Here is a 17727-nt window from a genome sequence, read left to right on the forward strand (position 1 = left end):
TCCTAATCCCCACCCCCACACAGATTCGGGAGTGAATGGAGCTGGGTTCCCTTCTGGGGGAGTGTGGAGGGCTAGTGAACTTGCTGTGTGACTCTGAGTGAGGATTTCCTTGACTTTTCTGAGCCTCTGTTTCCTCATCCACGAAATGGGTGCAATCACACCAGCCACCCCAGGGTTGTGGTTATAAATGTTAAAAGGTATCCAACATTCAATATGGGAGAGATGATTGTTATTATTTCTCTCTCATGTTTGTCGCTTAATAACAGTCCCTATGATTGAAAACTATTTGAAGCAATAATATGTCTCAGCACGGAGAAGCTAGAAAATGCAGATTAAAAGAAAAAAGCCTCACAACCACCCACGTGGGTATCCGGACACAGGTTTCAATCTCACCTGATGAAAGGGCGGGAGATGGCCAGGACAGTGCGAATGAACCAGGACGGGTGGACGATGATTAAGGACTTCAGGTTCTTCCGCAGTCTGCGTGGGAAGACAGAGGAAGCAAAATGGGTTCCCGGGCAACACCCTGGGGAAGGAGGACCTAGCAGGTGTCGCCTCCTTTGTACTCCCTGTAGGTGCCGTGGTTTTACAGGGAGTCTGTAAAGCTAAGCCGCTTGGCAGAGTTTGCAGCAGCAGAGCTGATGATGTCTAGTCCTGGCTCTCTCTTAAACTGGAGTCTGAGCTTTTGACTGCGTGGCTACACCATCTCCCATTCCTGAAAGATTTTCTGGGGCACCCTGATTCTCACCACCTGTGTGGTCATGTTGAATTGCATCCCCCAAAATTCATATGTTGAAGTCCTATGCCCAGGATCTCAGAATGGGACATTATTTGGAAAACAGGGTCATTGCAGATGTAATGAGTTACGGTGAAGTCACAATGGAGCGGAGTGGGTCTGTAATCCAAGATGAGTGATGGCTTTATAAAGAGGGGAAATTGGGACACAGACACGCCCAGGAAGGTGCCATGTGGCGATAAAGGCAGAGATTGGGGCAATGCATCTAGAAGCCAAGGGATGCCAGGCATTGCCGGTGACCCCCAGAAGCTGGGAGACACGTGGAACAGATTCTCCCTCAAAAGGAACCGGCCCTGCTGACCCCGCAGCTCGGGGCCCTCACAGCCCGGGCGGCGCTCGGCCCCGCCCCCCACCCGCTCACCTCCTGTCAATCATCTGGTAGCACTTCTTCAGCCAGCCGATGCCGGGCATCCTGCGCCGGGGGGTGGCACCATTCAGGTACACAATCATGTAATCCTCCGCCACCAAGAGTTCCAAACTGCTGATGACATACCTGCTCATGGGGCACAGAGGACAGGGGACCCGCGGAGAGGATGCCCAGAGTTAGGAAGCCCCAGGTCCTAGGACTGAACACCTAGGGCACCTGCGCCCTTTGCTTCCTCCTGCCCCAGCTCTCCCAGCCATACCTTTTCAGGTGTTATTGGTTGTCCTGGCACCCTCAGGGTAAGGTGGGCATGAACGACCCAGACCACCCTGAATTTTGTCTGTGACTGTAGTGATCAGAGTAGTTACTCTTTAATTGAGCACTTACTATGTGCCAAGTATTTTAACGCATGACCTAATTTAATATCTCCACTAATCCTGGGAGATGGGTCTCGAGAGCCCCAGGAATAGCTGGGGACAGGCACCCGCAGACGGTACACTGCACTGGATGTTAGGGCCCTGGGGTACATCCAGGCTCCATCTCTCCTTGAGTGGTTTCAGAAAAATCCTCTCCTCTCTCAGTCTCACCCCTCTGTAATTGGGGAGACTGGGCTCCCTGGTATCTCAGGCCACTCCCCATTGTGACCTTCCATGGGTACTTCCTCCTCCTCTAGCCCACCTGGTACCGAAGGCCCACTGTATGAGAAGGAAATCTACATAATAACGATAATGAATAATCACGATTTACTGAGATCCTACTGTCATCTGCTAGGTGCTTTATATGTATTATCTGTCTCCTGTGGGGACCTGCATGTCCTTACAAGTGACTTAGCCTCTCTGTGCCTTAAGCGCTGCACCTGCAGAATGAGCGGGGAGGGTGCCTCTCTTTGTGGTGAGGGTGGAAAGCGTCAGCATCTACAAAGCACTTAGCCGCATGGCTGCCACATAAGAAATGCTCCTAGGTGACAGTGACGATGGAGAGGATTGCACCAACGGAAAGCGGGGAACTCAGACCCAGGTCTGCTGGCAGCCAAGCCTCTGCCTGGTGCCAGACAGAGCCCCCACCCAATGTGGTTCTTGCAGCCTGGTCCAGCCCACTGGCAGGGACACCCGGGACGGAGCGGGGGGGGGGTAAGGGCGGGCACTTACAGGAAGAGGTGCTCCATGATGTAGTGGTAGTCGGGGGAGCTGCTGTCCGGGAGGAAACAGGCGGCAAAGACAATGATGGCGGTGAGACCTTCGCCGTAGTACCCTGGGAGAGGCGGCCAGTGAGTGGCCCCAGGCAGAGATGCAGAGCCCTCTCTGAGCTCCGAACTCTGAGCCGCCCCATGTCCCTAGGGAACGCCAGCCACCCTCGTAGGCAGGCACCTCCTGTGTGCACCCCACACATCCTGACCTCGCCCCCCCTGCAAGTTTCGCTAGGAGACAAGGGTTTAACCTCCTTATGGCTCAGATGAAGAGACTGAGGTTCAGAGAGGGCCACTGATGAGGCCTGAGGAGTATGCTCTCACCTCCGTGGGTCACCACCCTCATGTAAGGCCGGATCATGTGCAGGTCAATTCGGTGTTCTTGTTCTCCAATGATCACCGTCCGCCACAGGCGCCCGTTGGCGGCACTGCCATCCTCGGCTGCACCATCCCCAAATAGATCCGCACTGTCCCCAGGCATGTTCTTGGCGGCGGCCACAGGGGTGTCATCTGGAAGCAGGCCAGGGGTGAGCAGAAGGACTCCTGAGTCCAGACATCTCGTCCCAGTCTCCCTCTCCCGACTCCCTTTGCTGCCTGTGTCCATGGAGCCAGCACCTCTCTCCCCAGGCCACAGGCAAAACCACTTCATTGACTGACAGTGTTAGCTTGGGGCTGCTGGGGAAAATGGGGACCTAGGAGTCAAGGAGTCACACCCAAATAATTTCTTTTTTCAAGCCGTGGAACAGATGAAAGTGTTTGGGGTGCATGTCAGGAAGTCAACCTGGGTACAGCTCCTTTCTATGTATGACTTGCTGTGTGACCTTGCACCAATTCCTTCCCTCTCTGGGCCTCTCAAGGTTCTTAACCTCTCTTAAAATAACCACCTCTTTTCCACCTTTCATCCTGCAGTCTTCCCACCTCAGGAAATGGCTCGCTGTATTCCCAGCAGCTCAGCCCCCAAACCCAGGCGTCATTGTCAACGCCTTACCTTTACATTCCACATCCTTCCAGCAGACGCTGTGGCTCTGCTTTCATCCCCATGGCCACCACCATCACGACCTTCCTGACCTGTGTTCTTGCCTTAGGATGTCAGCTCAAATAACACCCACTCAGCGAAGCCTGTCCTGACCACCCTTCGAAAAGAACCCGCTTTCCCTCAGTTACCACCATTCAAGGTGTTTCACTCTGAGAATTTCTGACATTTGGGGCTGGATCATTCTCTGTGGGAGGCTGTCCTGGACACCGTGGGGTGTTGAGCAGCATGCCTGCCCTCTACCTTCAGTCGTGACAAGCACAGATGTCCCCAGACGTTGCCAACTATCTCCTGGGGGGCAGAACTCCCCTCAGGTAAGACCCCCCTGCCCTATGTCATCACCTCACAGCACAATGACCAGCTGCAAGGATCTCGGGCACACGTGTTTCATTATGTCGCCTTCGTCTCTGACCACCGTGCATGCGGGGGGGCACCATCTATTCCTAACATTTTCCTTCCATATCCCCACATCTCGATCAAGACCTGCTCCCGACAAACACTTGTGGAGTCAGTTGGAGGCACTTCCTTTTGATCTCAGTCACCTTCGAGAATCTGATGGAGGCCATGTTCCCCCTGAAAAATTCACAAGTTTACAAGAAAAATGTGCACGGACTTGCAGGAGCAGGTGGACCCTCCTGGGGCTGTTCTGTGAGCCCTGGGTTAGGACGCCTGCCCCACCTGAGCCTGTGAGGATGGAGGGATGGTTCCAGCAAGCTGGCTGGGGAAGCCAATAGGAGCGCTGAGTCTGACATGGGGCCGGGCCGGTGTCGGGAGCGAGCCTGGAGCTCACCTTCCCACTCCAGCTCGTTGCCGTTTCCCAGGAACTCCAGAGAGTCTGTCTCATCGGGAGTCTCGATGTCGTCCACGTTGATGTCCAGGTCATCAGGTGTGTCCAAGAAGTCGTCAGACAGCAGGGAGCCCTCACTCTGATCCAGGGAAATGTTGATCTCCGGGGCAACCAGTGTCTTTCGTTTACGGTGAGCTCCATTGAAGTTCAACGTGTTGGGAGGGGCTGTGGGGAAACAGGAAAACCACAAAACAAAACAAAATCAGGTGCTTTTTCTTTCCTTTCCTTCCTCTCTGCTTCCCAACGTGGTGGGAGCTGCACCTCACTAACTATATTTAGATGAGAAATTGGAGGCACAGAGAGGCTGAGCAATCAGCTCAAGGACACACAGCAACACCTGACTTCATGATGGTGCCCACATATCTCTTGCCTACCACGGCCACTTTCCTTCCAGGCCTCAGAGCAGACCAACCCCCTTCCCTGACATTCCACCTAGGAGGCACAGCCTCTGACGTTTCTATGGTTTGACAGTCCCAGGCAGAACCGAGACCTGAAAACAGCGTGCCTGTTTCTGCACGCATGGAAACTTACAAGACATATCTTCTGCGGGGCTGCCAAGCGAGTCCATCCCAGTCTCTTCCGGGAGTGGCCTGCGGATCCAGCCGGGGACGGACATCAACAATGGGGCACGGCAAATCCAGCCACCGGAGCATGGAGTTCAGACACAGCAACAACAACAAAACCCCTTTAGTTCTGGGGAATCGTTGGGACAAAATATATCTGTTCATTAGCACAGAAAATCATAGAATACCAGTGCTGGAGGGCTCCCTGCAGATCACCTAATGAATGTTGTCTTTTATGTTTGCTTATGGATGGGGAAAGCCAAAGCCGAGAGAGGGAGAGGGTCTCATCCAGTGTCACACAGTTTCACATATTCTGGGATATAAACAGCATTCTTTTTTAAAAAATTATTATTAGTTTCAGGTGTACAAAACAATGTAATAGTTAGACATATTTGGTCTCTGATGAGTTGTTGTTATTATATGCAGCAAGAATTTATCCCATGGAGCCGGCCCGGTGGCTCAGGCGGTTGGAGCTCCATGCTCCTAACTCCGAAGGCTGCCGGTTCGATTCCCACATGGGCCAGTGGGCTCTCAACCACAAGGTTGCCAGTTCAATTCCTCGACTCCCTCAAGGGATGGTGGGCTCCGCCCCCTGCAACTAAGATTGAACAAGGCACCTTGAGCTGAGCTGCCGCTGAGCTCCCGGATGGCTCAGTTGGTTGGAGTGTGTCCTCTCAAACACAAGGTTGCCGGTTCAACGCCTGCAAGGGATGGTGGGCTGTGCCCCCCGCAACTAGAAAACGGCAACTGGACCTGGAGCTGAGCTGCGCCCGACACAACTAAGACTGAAAGGACAACAACTTGAAGCTGAACGGCACCCTCCACAGCTAAGATTGAAAGGACAACAACTTGACTTGGAAAAACAGGGCTGGAAGTACACACTGTTCCCCCAATAATGTCCTGTTCCCCTTCCCCAATAAAATCTTTTTTAAAAAAAAGAATTTATCCCGTGGCCACGACAGTCATCTGAACCAGCCATCGCTGGGACAGTTTGAGCAACAACAACAAAAAAAATGAAGAGTATTGGATTGTAAGCCAAAGGGTAAAATAAAATGTCCGTGAGTCCATATGGGTGTAAATAAATGACTGAATAAATAAATAAAGAGGAGGAGACCACTTTCCTGCACAGAAGAATTCCAAATCATATATGTAGATACTCTACCCTCAGGAGATGGAGAATAACTCCCTACTCTTTAATGTGGGCTGGACAGAGTGACTTCCTCCCAAATAGGACAGCATGGAAAGGAGGAGAGAGTGACTTTACAATGGAGAAACCTGACGAACACACTCAGCCAGGGCATCAAGGTCAACATCAACGGTGACAGGTCACGTGACACATGACCCTGGAGATGATGGGATGAGAACGGCCCTGCACTCTGCGGTCTTCCTCTCAGAACCCATCACCCTGGGCTGACCACGAGAAACAGACTAGACAAACGCCAACTTAGGGACATTCTACAAAATCCCTGACCAATCCTCCTGAAAACTTCAAGGTAATCCCAAACGAGGAAAGTATGAGAAACTGTCACAGCCCAGGGGAGCCTAAGGAGACGTGATGACTAAATGTCGTATGGGATCCTGGGGCAGAAAAATTATATTAGGAGAAAAGGGCTATGGAAATCTGAATAAATTATGGACTTCAGTTCATGATAAGGTATCAATATTGGTCCATTAATTGTAACAAATGTACCAGCCTAATATAAAATGTTAATCACAGGAGAAACTGGGTGTGGGGTATATGGAAGCTTTCTGAAATATTCTTGCAACTTTTCTGTAAATACAAAAACTTCTAAAAAATAATGTTGTTTTTTTTTTAAATGCTGCCAACTATGCATTTGTGCCCCTTTAATGTTGGTTGAGCACAAATTTGCAGAATAAGACCCGCTTTTTGGAGCAATAGCTCCCGCTGCCTGAGTTTGACCCACACGCTCTGGTTGCTTTTGCTCCCCAGGGAAATGCTCAATTCCAGGAGGAAGGTTTTGCAGGGCTGTGCGGGGTGATGACTCAGGGAAGTGCTCGCTACAGGTTAATTCATTTCTGCAACTCAACAGTGCGGGCTCAGCTGAAAGGGGAGCTGTTTAGACTGGGAAGGACAGTAGGATGCATTCTTTTCTTTTCAAAAATGCTTTCTTTATTCCCTCACCTCTGCTCCTCGTAGGGGCCGAGCTGGCACCCTTTGCAAGGTGGAACCTACTATGCTTCTGCCTTTGCCTCCCTCCCACCTTTCTCCCATCCATCAGGCATATAGGCATTGAACATTCTTTGAGTAACCACTCCCTTCCAGATGCTTTGGTGGGTCTTGAAGATAAAGGATGAATCGGATATTGCCTTGTTCTCATGGAGGCCAAAATACAGCAGAGGCCTAAAGGAAATGAAGACGTATGTCCACACAAGAACTCATACTTGAATGTTCACAGCAGCATGATTCATAATAGCCAAAAAGTGGGAACATCCAGATATATATTAATGGATGAATGGATAAACAAAGTGTGGCCCAGACACACAATGGAATATTACTCAGACACGAAAAGGAGTGAGGCACTGACACTCGCCACAATGTGGATGAACCTCAAAAACATGATGCTGAGGCCGGCCCAGTGGCACAGGCAGTTGGAGCTCCCCATGCTCCTAACTCCGAAGGCTGCCGGTTCGATTCCCACATGGGCCAGTGGGCTCTCAACCACAAGGCTCTCAACCACAAGGTTGCCAGTTCAATTCCTCCGTCCCGCAAGGAATGGTGGGCTGCGCCCCCTGCAACTAGCAACAGCAACTGGACCTGGAGCTGAGCTGTGACCTCCACAACTAAGATTGAAAGGACAACTTGACTTGGAGAAAGTCCTGGAAGTACACACTGTTCCCCAATAAAGTCCTGTTCCCCTTCCCCAATAAAATCTTTAAAAAAAAAAAAATGATGCTGAGGGAGACAAGCCAGACACACAGGCCTCACAGTGTGTGATTCCATTTACGTGAAATGTCCAGAACAGGCACGTCCACAGACAGGACATGGGTTAGTGGTTGCCAGGGGCTGGGGGTGGAGGGTGGGAGGTGACTGTTAAGGGGGACAAGGTTTCTTTTTGGTGTGATGGAATCTTCTGGAATTAGAGGTGATGATTGCACAACATGTGAGTGCACCAAATGCCACTGAATCGTGCATTTAAAATGGTTAATTTTATGGTACGTGAGTTTCATCTCAATGTTTTTACAAAAAGGTAAGCCTCAAATAAAATCAGAAGAACGTTTTACAGAGGCAGAGGGTGCTGAGGAGTCAACGCACATGCCCGTTTCACGTTCACACTGCTCTGTCCCTCTTGTCTGTAGCTGCCAGCCCTGCTCCCAACATGGGGGGCAAGACTGATGACTCATGATAAGTCCAGTGTCCTGGAGTACAAGAGGCAGAACACCTGTGTGCAAGGTTATCCCAAATTATAGAATGACGGCTGATGCACTACCCCTACTTCTGTCCTGCCCACACAGCACTTAAAAACATTTTTGGGGTGACCGGATGGCTCAGTTGGTTAGAGCGTGAGATCTTAACAACAAGGTTGCCGGTTCAATTCCCACATGGGATGGTGGGCTGCGCCCCCTGCAACTAAGATTGATGACGGCAACGGGACTTGGACCTGAGCTGCGTCCTCCCCAACTAGATTGGACAATGTCTTGGAGCTGATGGGCCCTGGAGAAACACACCGTTCCCCAATATTCCCCAATTAAAATTTTTTTTAAATTTGCTGTAAAGCCAGAGAAGTGACATCAGAAGTCTAGCTTTCTGTCTCTTCTTGAATCAGATTGCTCCTTCACGCAAGGTAACCACCACCAGGAACTGACTGTCCACCACTCCTGTTCACCTGGGTGTCAGAATTTCCTTCTAGCTCCTTCTCTCATGTACGCTGCCTGCTTGGCACCCTTCAATGGCTGCAATTCCTGTTCTAGAATCAACTAGAATCATAACTTACCCCAGGGATGGGGCACTCACTGTGTGCCAGGTTGGAATGTCCACAGCATGACCTCATTTGCTCCTCACAGTAGGCCTATAAGGCAGGCAGAGGCCCATTTCACAGAGGAAACTGAGGCTGGGCTAGAGGACCGTCCCAGGGTTGAAATGACCAAGGTGGCAGAGCTGATTCCAGTCATTGCTCTCTACTGCCCCCTTGTGCCTCGTTAGTACACGTACACCTACCCTGGTGAGGACAACATCGAAGAAACCCGTGGCCTGGGAAGTACCTCTCTTTGGCCCAGTCAGGGCCACCCTGGGTGTCCTGTCCCACCACCAGCTCCCCCTGCTGAAGGAAAACTGTGCAGTTGTGCAGCCAGTGTTGTCTTCGGTTTTCATCAGGATGTGATTCAGCCTCCCAACCTTGGAGGGTCCATGTAGATCCTACAATGGCTGCTGCTAATCCAGAGACTGTTGCTTGCTGCTGTCCAAACGTCAAGGTGGGGAAAGTATCTAACGGCTCAGCGGCACAGACTGGGAAACCGAGGCACGTGAGTAAAACAGGGTGGTGTCTGAGAGACTCTGGGAGCAAACATCGCTCTATGCTCTCCAGTGCTAGGTGTATGGGTGATGCCCTTCCTTCTCTGAGCCTCAGTCTTCCTCATCAGTAAAATGGGAACAGCCAGTACTTACTTTTCATTCATTTCACTAATACATTAGGTGTCTGGGTTCTGGGAAACGTCCAGGGCTGAATGAGACAGATGGTTACATACAGTTTAGAGGGGGTTCTGGGCAGCTTTCTGCCAAAGTGGCCAGGCTCTAGCACCCTGTTGTTCAATCAAACACTAGTCTAGGTGTTGCTGGGAACATATGGGGTAGACGTAGTTCACATTACAAGCCGTGAACATTAAATAAAAGAGATAATCCTCGCCAATCTGGTGGACCTCATGCAACAAAAAGGCCTCAAGGTTTTTCTGAGGAAGAAAGACTTCTGTCTCCAGACTGCGGCATCCACCCCAGCCTGAGTTTCCAGCCTGCTCTACGGATCTTAGACTTGACTGTTCCTACAATTGGGTAAGCCAATTCCTTGGGATAAATCATATCTATGTAATATACCTAAAATATACAGTCATATATACAAAATTATAGATTAAAATATATCTATGTTATATACAAAATATACACAATTGTATGTATAATTGTATACACATAATATAAATAAATACAACGCTATATATTAATTAATAATATTATATGCAATGAAATACAATGCCTTCTTTCTATTTGTTTACTTGATTATTACCTTTCTTTCCTCATATCAGTCAGGGATCTTCAAAGACATAGAATTGTTTTTCATTATATATATATTTGTATTATTATAATATATGTATTATATGTATATATTTGTATTATTATAATGAAAACCAAGTAATTCTGTGTCTTTGAAGAACCCTGACTGATATACGGAAAGGAAAGTAATAATCAAGTAAACAAATACATGAAGAAGGCAGTTGGTGATACTTGCAAACAAAGAAAATAAGCAAGATAAAAGAGAAAGAGTGAGGATGCAATTACGGGGTAGTCAGGGAAGGCGTCTTTGAGGAGGTGACTTTTGAGTGGAGACTTGAAAGTAAGAGGTTAGCATCATGGGAAGACTGGGGGAAGGGTATTAGAGATGAAAGTCACAGCAGGCACAAAGGCCCTGAGGCCAAAAATGCTTGGTGAGGTCTACGAACAGGTCAGAAAGCGGACCAAGGTGCTAGGAGCAAAGACAGAAATGGGGGAGGGGGTGTGGATGGAGAATGTGGGTGGGGAAGGTGGCAGGGTCAGGGGAGGTGCTATTGTGGGAGTGGGAGGAGGTCACGAAGCTGAGGCACCTGGCACAGCCCCCAGAATACAATGGATGTTCAATAAATGTTTTATATTATGCTGGAGAACTGGAGAAGCTGACTCAGCAGGACTCCAGGCTCCTTGGAGGAAAGCCCACAGCTTCCTGAAAAGGCCAAGCAAATACCCACCCTGCCAGTCTGCAGGGCTGCAGCTTTCAAGGCCAGGCGAGACCTTGTTATTTCCCCAAGTCCCAGGAAAATTTCCAATTATGCAGAGCTGAACCCCCTCATGGACCCGAGGTGGATCCAGGTGGCTCTCTGTAGAGCTTGCTCTCAGCAATGTGCAACCCATGGAAAAAGTGGGGTTCCCCTTAATATGCAAAGCGTACAGTGTGGCTTTACCTTTCTGTAGTGGGTTGAATTGTGTCTGCCCCAAAAGATAGTTCAGATTCTAACCCCAGTGCCTGGGAATGGGACCTATTTGAAAATAGGGTCTTTGCAGATATAATTAGTTAAGATGAGACACTGAATCCAATGAGTAGTGTGCTTATAAGAAGAAGGAAACTTGGACAGAGATGCTCAGAAGAGAAGGCCACGTAAAGATGAAGGCAGAAATTGCAGTAATGCGTCTATAAGCCGAGGGACACCAAAGATTGCCAAGCCGGAAGAGGCAGGCAGGATTCTCCCCTAGAGCCTCTGGAGAGGGTATGGCCCTGGTGACACCTTGATTTTTGGACTGCTAGCCTCCAGAACTGTGAAAGAATACATTTCTGTTGTTTCAAGCCACCCAGTTTGTGGTACTTTGCTATGGCAGCTCTCGGAAACTCATACATCCTCTCAGCGTGAAATCCAAAACTCTTGCCTGGGCGTCCCTCAGGATGTGGTGTCTGTGAACCCTCCAACTTCATACCTTTGGTCTAGCTGGGTTCTCCTACTGCATTCCCTACCATGCCAAGGTCTTCTTTGCACATTTCATCTCCTCTGCATAGAACACTGCTTCCTGCTTTTAGATATTTTGTCAAGTTTGGGACTATAGCAGAATAAAAAGTTACAAACAAAGAGACAAAACACACAGCCACTCCATTGTGAAAGGAAGAGCTGCCTGATGTATCAGTTAGACATCTAATCCTGCACCTGTGTTTTCGTAGTTATGAGATCCTGGCCAAGCCCTTCTGTGTCCTTGTTCTCAGTTTCCCCACTCAATCTTCCTTCAGTCCCTCAATCTGCTTCTGGTGGCCTCAGGGCCTTTGCATGTACTGCTCTCTCTGCATGGAATGTTCAACCCCTACCCCAAACCTCCTTCCCCTGTTCATCCTTCTTCATCCTTCACAGCCCAGGGTCGGTACCTCCCCAAACCCAGTCAGACCCCACCCTGGCATTCTTCAAGTGCCAAGAACCCACCTGCAATTTCACATTGGGTTGTGAGGTTCAAAGAGACGGCCTGTCTCTGCCCCAGACTGTGAGCGCCCCATGAGGGTAGCTGTCTTGTTCTCCATGTGTCCCCAGCATTTTGCCCAGGGCCTGGCCTACAGTTGGTGCCGATCATTAGAATGAATGAATGGAGAAAATGAGGCAGTGAGAGAAATAATCTCCAGGTTGCCCTCAGCCCAGGCTCCACACGAATCTGCAGGAGGGCAGGAAGGAAAGGAAGACACTGCAAGATAATGGCAGCAGGAGGGGCTTGTGGGCACAGGGTGAGGCTTCCGACACCCCCAGGGAAGCTCGAAGACGCCGCAGGGAAGGGCTCACTGAGCTGGAAGGAGTAAAATTGTAGGTTGTCTGGCACCAGACAGAGATGCTTATGTTGAGATGCAGCTGGACACAGCATCAAGAAGCTGTGCTCACTTCTTCCAGAATGAGGAAGACAGAAGCCTTGGCAAAGGCACGGCTCACGACCCGGGACTGCACAGTGAGGCCACTATCCTGCAAACACTGACCTACTGAATGGGGAGAGGGATTCTCTGCAGCTGGGGGAAACTCACTTGAAATTCACATTTGCAGCTGCAGTCAGCCCCGTTTTTCTCTCCACAAGGCTTGGGAGAGGAGCTATCTTTTAAAAAATGGGGGGAGGGAGTGTGGAAAAAGGAACTGGGGTGAACAAAATACAAGTTCGTAGGAATGATACTGAGGGTGACAATTACTTCGGGCAGCCTCCGTCAGTTAGACAGCCCATCTTAGCAGTTCAGTTCTCCACGTCTCACTGAATTCTCACGACAACTTAGTGAGCGAGGCATAATCGTCCCTATTTTATAGATAGGAAAACAGAAGCACAAAGATGCTTGAAGAATTGCCCAAGGTGGCCAAGCAAGCCTGTTGGGGATTGAATGAGAAGGTTCTCCAAGTCCAGACCCAGGTGTACTTTGGTCTCAGCAGGGGCCAGAGTTGGTGGGACCAGAGGGTAAATGGTGCCAAGCGTGGCTGGAGACCCCTCCGAAACCTGAGCATTTGATGCTGGAAGCAGCCCACCGAGATCACCCCCCATGATTCCACCTGTTCCATGGGAAGAAACAGACCCCCATGTCAGGAGCAAGTGACTGCTCGTAAAGCCAGTTCTTGTCCATTTCAGAGCATTCCTAACTACAGCAGGGGTTCCTTGCTTAAAGAAATCGATCCTTCATTTGCCCAAACTGCCAAGTCTGGGTGTCATGAGACCCCTTTCTACATATCCAGGCATTAGCACTCATCTTACAGAGCTGAAGAGAAAGACTTATACGAGGGAATATGGAAAGGAAAGAACATTCCAAAGGTGAAAGAACAGGAGGTCGGCCCCAATACGGTCACCATCTTTCCCCAAATACTTGTATTCCTGGAGACAAACGCCTGCAGACCACAGTACGGGGCAGACAGGAGATTCTCAGCTCTTCTGAGAACTAGCAACTCCCACAAGTGCTCTCACAAGTACATGTGCAAAATGTTGAGATTGAAAATGACTAGATTTGGGAGAGGGCTAAGTTCAAATTCAAATAAGAGGTGACACCTTCCACGTCACAGCTTCTAGTAGGACACAATCACAGGGAAGTCGAGAACTCCCCCACCAGCCCAATGCGCTTTTGAACAGAACAGAACCAGTCGTATAATGCGTATATCAGACCATTTGAGTCCAGTATGTCCTATACTGGACTCAAACCTGTGTCCCTTTCATGTCCGTTGTGCACCAGCCTAGTTCTGTACCTTGGCACCCTTGCCAGCTGGAGACGCTCTGCAAAGTCTCTTTTCCAGGGCGAACAAGTTCGGTCTCTTTGACTATTCCTTCCCAGGTGGTTATGTAACTAACTCTTGGTTATCATCTCCTGGGGGTAAAGTCCTTGCATGAAAGGGGAAGAGAGATGAGTGGTTGTATCCAGCCAACGAATGAAGGCAGCCTGTGCTGAAGGATGTTTTCTCATCCAATGCCGAGAGAGAGAGAGAGAGAGAGAGAGAGAGAGAGACAGAGAGACAGAGAGACAGAAAGACAGAGACACAGAGACACAGAGACACACAGAGAGAGATCCTGGTGGCTCATGGATATCAGCAGTGGAGGCACACGGCTTCCCTCCTACATAAGTTTTTATTCCTTCTGGTGACTGTTACCCATTCACTCAATGTCTATTGAGTGCCAAGTATGTGTTAGGTTCTGTCCTCGTACTGGCATACAGCAATGATCAAACCAAAGGCCTCTGCTCTTGTGGGGTTCTATTTGGGGGGAAATAGACTCGAAACAAGATAAATATGTAAAATATTTAGCGTAGTAGATAGTGTGAGACTCCTGCAGCTGCGGTAACAAATCACCACAAACTCAGTGACTTGAAACAACACAAATGTATTCTCTTATGATTCTAGAGGCCAGAAGTAAGTCTGAAATCAGTTTCACTGGGCTAAAGGCAAGGTGTGACCAGGGCTCATGCCTTCTGGAAGCTCCAGGGGAGAGTCTGTTTCCTGCTTTTTCAAGTTGGGGTGCCTGCATCCCTTGGCTCATGGCCCCCTCCTCCCATGCCTCCAGTCTGTTACTTCCATCATCGTGGCTCCTACTTCTGCAGTCAAATCTCCCTCTACCTCCCTCTTATGAGGACCCCTGTGATGACACGAGGACCCACGTGGAAAATACAAGATCATCTCCCCATTTTAAAAATCCTTGACTTAATCAGGTTTGCAAATTGCCTTTTGCTATGTCAGGGAACGTTCTCAGGTTCCAGGGGTCAGGACGAATATCTCTGGGAGCTGTTATTCAGGAACTTGGAGGGAGTAATAAAGGGGTCAAGAGGTCCTTTCTGAGCAGGTGGCCTATGGGCAGAGACCTGAAGGAGGTGAGGGAGGCCTAGGTGTCTGAGGAAGAGCATTCTGAGCAGAGGGAACAGTCAGTGCGAAGTCTGAAAGTCAGAGGCAGCTGGGCACAATGAAGGACCTGGAAGGAAGCTACGGGGCTAGAGGGGCATGAAGGGGATGGAGAGTGACGGGAGTGAGCTCAAAGAAGCAGGTGGAGGCTGAATGCTGGGTTCTCCCGGGATGGGCATTTGCCCTAGGAGTTTAAGCAGGGGTGTGATATGGTCCCTTTGGCTGCTTCAGGCAAAAATACACTATTACCTGGATTCATGGAAGCCCAGGTAAGACTATTGTAATAGTCCATGAGATGGGTTTACAAGAATGTTTAGCATTCTTAAAATAGCATGGAAGCAGGAGCTTTTTTGGCACTTTGGTGGGGGAGGAGGTGGGGCGGGACTCAATCTTAAATAATGCAGCAGATATCCATTATGGGTCTGGCCTGGTCAGCTGGCGGTGCCCCCTGCACCCCACCTCGGAGAAGCACCAGGCCCTCTCCCTCCGCAGCTGACACGGAGACCTGGGGAGCTGTACCTGGGAAGACCTTCATCCTGCCATTCTTCCTTCACATCCACGTTTTCCATCCGGAGTGTGGCTTCTGTGGTCCCCATGGGAGCCGGCAAGAGGCACTAGCTTGAAGCGGGATGATTTCTGAAGGAGAGCCGTGGGTGGAGGTTTTACTGAACAATCATCGTAGTAACAACGCCCCCACCCATGTGCAGCACCTCACATCCATCTGCAAAGGGCTCTTGTATCCATCATCTTACAGAATCATTGCCCAGCTCTATGAGGCTTCCCCATTTCACAGGTGAGAAAACAGAAGCATAGAGAACTGAAAACACCCACGTGGATCTGGAGTTTGAACACAAGTGAGAGGCTGAGACTCCAGCTACAAGCCCCCCCGCCTTTGATGCTCTGAAATCCACCCTTATCCTGGACTTCAACTGGGAGCCATAAACGAATTAAAGTCACTCATACTAGTGTTGATGACTGATATACTTAAGGTTCCTTGCTGCGATTGACACTTTCGTATAGGACCTGGTCAACACCAACCCATCCCTATCTGCTCCAAGCCACCTGCCCTGGCCCCGTGCCCCACACAAAGAAGCAAGTCCTGATAACCTGCTGACCCAACGGCCAACAATAGCAGTGTGCAGAGACTGACGCTGGAAGGCAGGATCATAAGTATTATTGACCACCAAATGCCAGTTTTATTTGTATTGTTCTAGGAGCCGACTGGGGGCAGGGGCTGGGTCAGTGCAGCACTCGGATGGTGGCTTAAGTGCTGGGCTGTCTGGGAGCAGAGTCAGCTGCTGAGTGAGGCTGAATTTGGGTATATCCTGGAGTATGCAGACTCTCAAGCCATTCACCTCTTTGAACCTCAGTTTCCCTATCTGTAAATGAAAGAGTTGGCTAGAAATCATCTCTATGATATCTTTTGGGTGTAACATTCCAGGATCTTATGACTCAACTGACACCACAGGTTCTGTGCTTTTAAACCACTGGTTCTCCACTGAGGGTGATTCTACTCTCCCCGACCTCAAGGACACTTGACAATGTTTGGAGGCAACTGTGGTTGTTACAACTGGGGGAGGAGTGCTTCTGGCATTGAAAGGATGGGGGCCAGGGATGCAGCTCCACGGCCCCGTGTCCAGGACATGGTCTGGCCCCAAACGTCCAGAGACCTGAGATTGAGAATGCTGTTTTAATCGGCAGGTTCGTGAAAGGACTTCAGGCATGGGTTTGCCTGCCGTTATAGAGGGACTCCTGTGTCATCACATCACCTCCTCTCATCCTCCAAACAGCTCTTGTTCTTATCCTCACTTGCCAGCATCTAAGGTCCCCCACCTCCAGCCCCTCCCCTTCCCTGATGCCCCGCTGCCCCGCTGTAGAGCTGGTACATGGCTAACAGTTCGAGTGTGGCATCCGAAGACCCGCACTGGGTCTCAGCCCCTGGAGAGGGTGGGTCTGCATTTGGGATGTGGCTCAGAGAGGAGGAGCCTGAGGCAGCTGAGGGCCAGGCACTGAGGGAGGGGTTGGCTACAGTTAGACCGCCCCCTGCACACACTTTGGTGAGAGTTTCTCACTCGATTTTTGTCACTGTCCTCAATGTCGTCATTCATTCATGGAGGAGGGACAGTGAGACGCAGTACGCAAAAAAAAGAAGAAAAAGAAAAAAAAAGAAAAATCTTTCTGACGTTTCAGGCAACCACCACAATCCAGAAGCTTACTGCAAGTGGAAGTTCACGTCAATGGAAATTCATTGCCTACCTAAAGGGAGCGGTCTTTGCCTCCGTTTTCCTTACCCTGAGCTGGGTGCGATCTCCGCCCCCAGGAAGAACCCCTCCTTCCCCCCATCCCCCACACAGCAGAGACCCTGGAGCCATACATGTCGTGGGACCCACAATCCTCTAAATGTGGGCGTGGGTGGGCCCATGAGGGGCCCGGTCCACTCTGGCTCTCCCATCCTGACTTCACATTTAAGGATGGGGGGTGAGGCAAAGGGAGTGACGGCTGAGAAGTGTTTCTTTGCGCTGTGGTGCTGAATTATTAGCACATCACATTCAAGTTCAGATGGAGAAGGAGGAATCTGTCTTCAACCATCGCCCTCCTCCCCATCCCACAGGCAAGCCTTTATGGACACATTTCTCAAAGCCTCTTCCCAGATCCGCTCACAGTGTTATAAACAGGAAAGGCACAGAGACGGGACGTGGGCATTTCGGTCTCTTAGGAAGCGTCCCAGAGAGCGGCTGAGGGTTTTATCTGCCTAATTTGCAAACACGTCCTGAAAATGGTGCGACCATCTGCCCCCAGGTGACCGGTGGGCATGGAAGGCGAATTGGGGGTGTGTGCCGGCGGATGGAAAAATGGAGGGGTTCCCA

The 17727-nt window shown here is 50.0% G+C and overlaps 1 protein-coding gene across 1 annotated transcript in view; it reads right to left on the bottom strand.

Annotated features, from left to right (window-relative positions):
* ATCAY (ATCAY kinesin light chain interacting caytaxin) overlaps nucleotides 1-17727 on the bottom strand; it is a 29315-nt gene that overhangs the window by 11074 nt on the left and 514 nt on the right. Inside the window, exons 2-8 of the mRNA XM_033134389.1 lie at nucleotides 15380-15496; nucleotides 4758-4816; nucleotides 4170-4391; nucleotides 2671-2856; nucleotides 2309-2411; nucleotides 1158-1289; nucleotides 394-480 (exon numbers count right to left, since the gene is read on the bottom strand). Of these exons, the coding sequence (XP_032990280.1) occupies nucleotides 394-480; nucleotides 1158-1289; nucleotides 2309-2411; nucleotides 2671-2856; nucleotides 4170-4391; nucleotides 4758-4816; nucleotides 15380-15456 (866 nt within the window). The 5' untranslated portion in view covers nucleotides 15457-15496. The remainder of the gene's footprint in view (nucleotides 1-393; nucleotides 481-1157; nucleotides 1290-2308; nucleotides 2412-2670; nucleotides 2857-4169; nucleotides 4392-4757; nucleotides 4817-15379; nucleotides 15497-17727) is intronic.

Source organism: Rhinolophus ferrumequinum, chromosome 18 (assembly GCF_004115265.2).
Source record: "Rhinolophus ferrumequinum isolate MPI-CBG mRhiFer1 chromosome 18, mRhiFer1_v1.p, whole genome shotgun sequence".
Lineage (NCBI taxonomy): Eukaryota > Metazoa > Chordata > Mammalia > Chiroptera > Rhinolophidae > Rhinolophus > Rhinolophus ferrumequinum.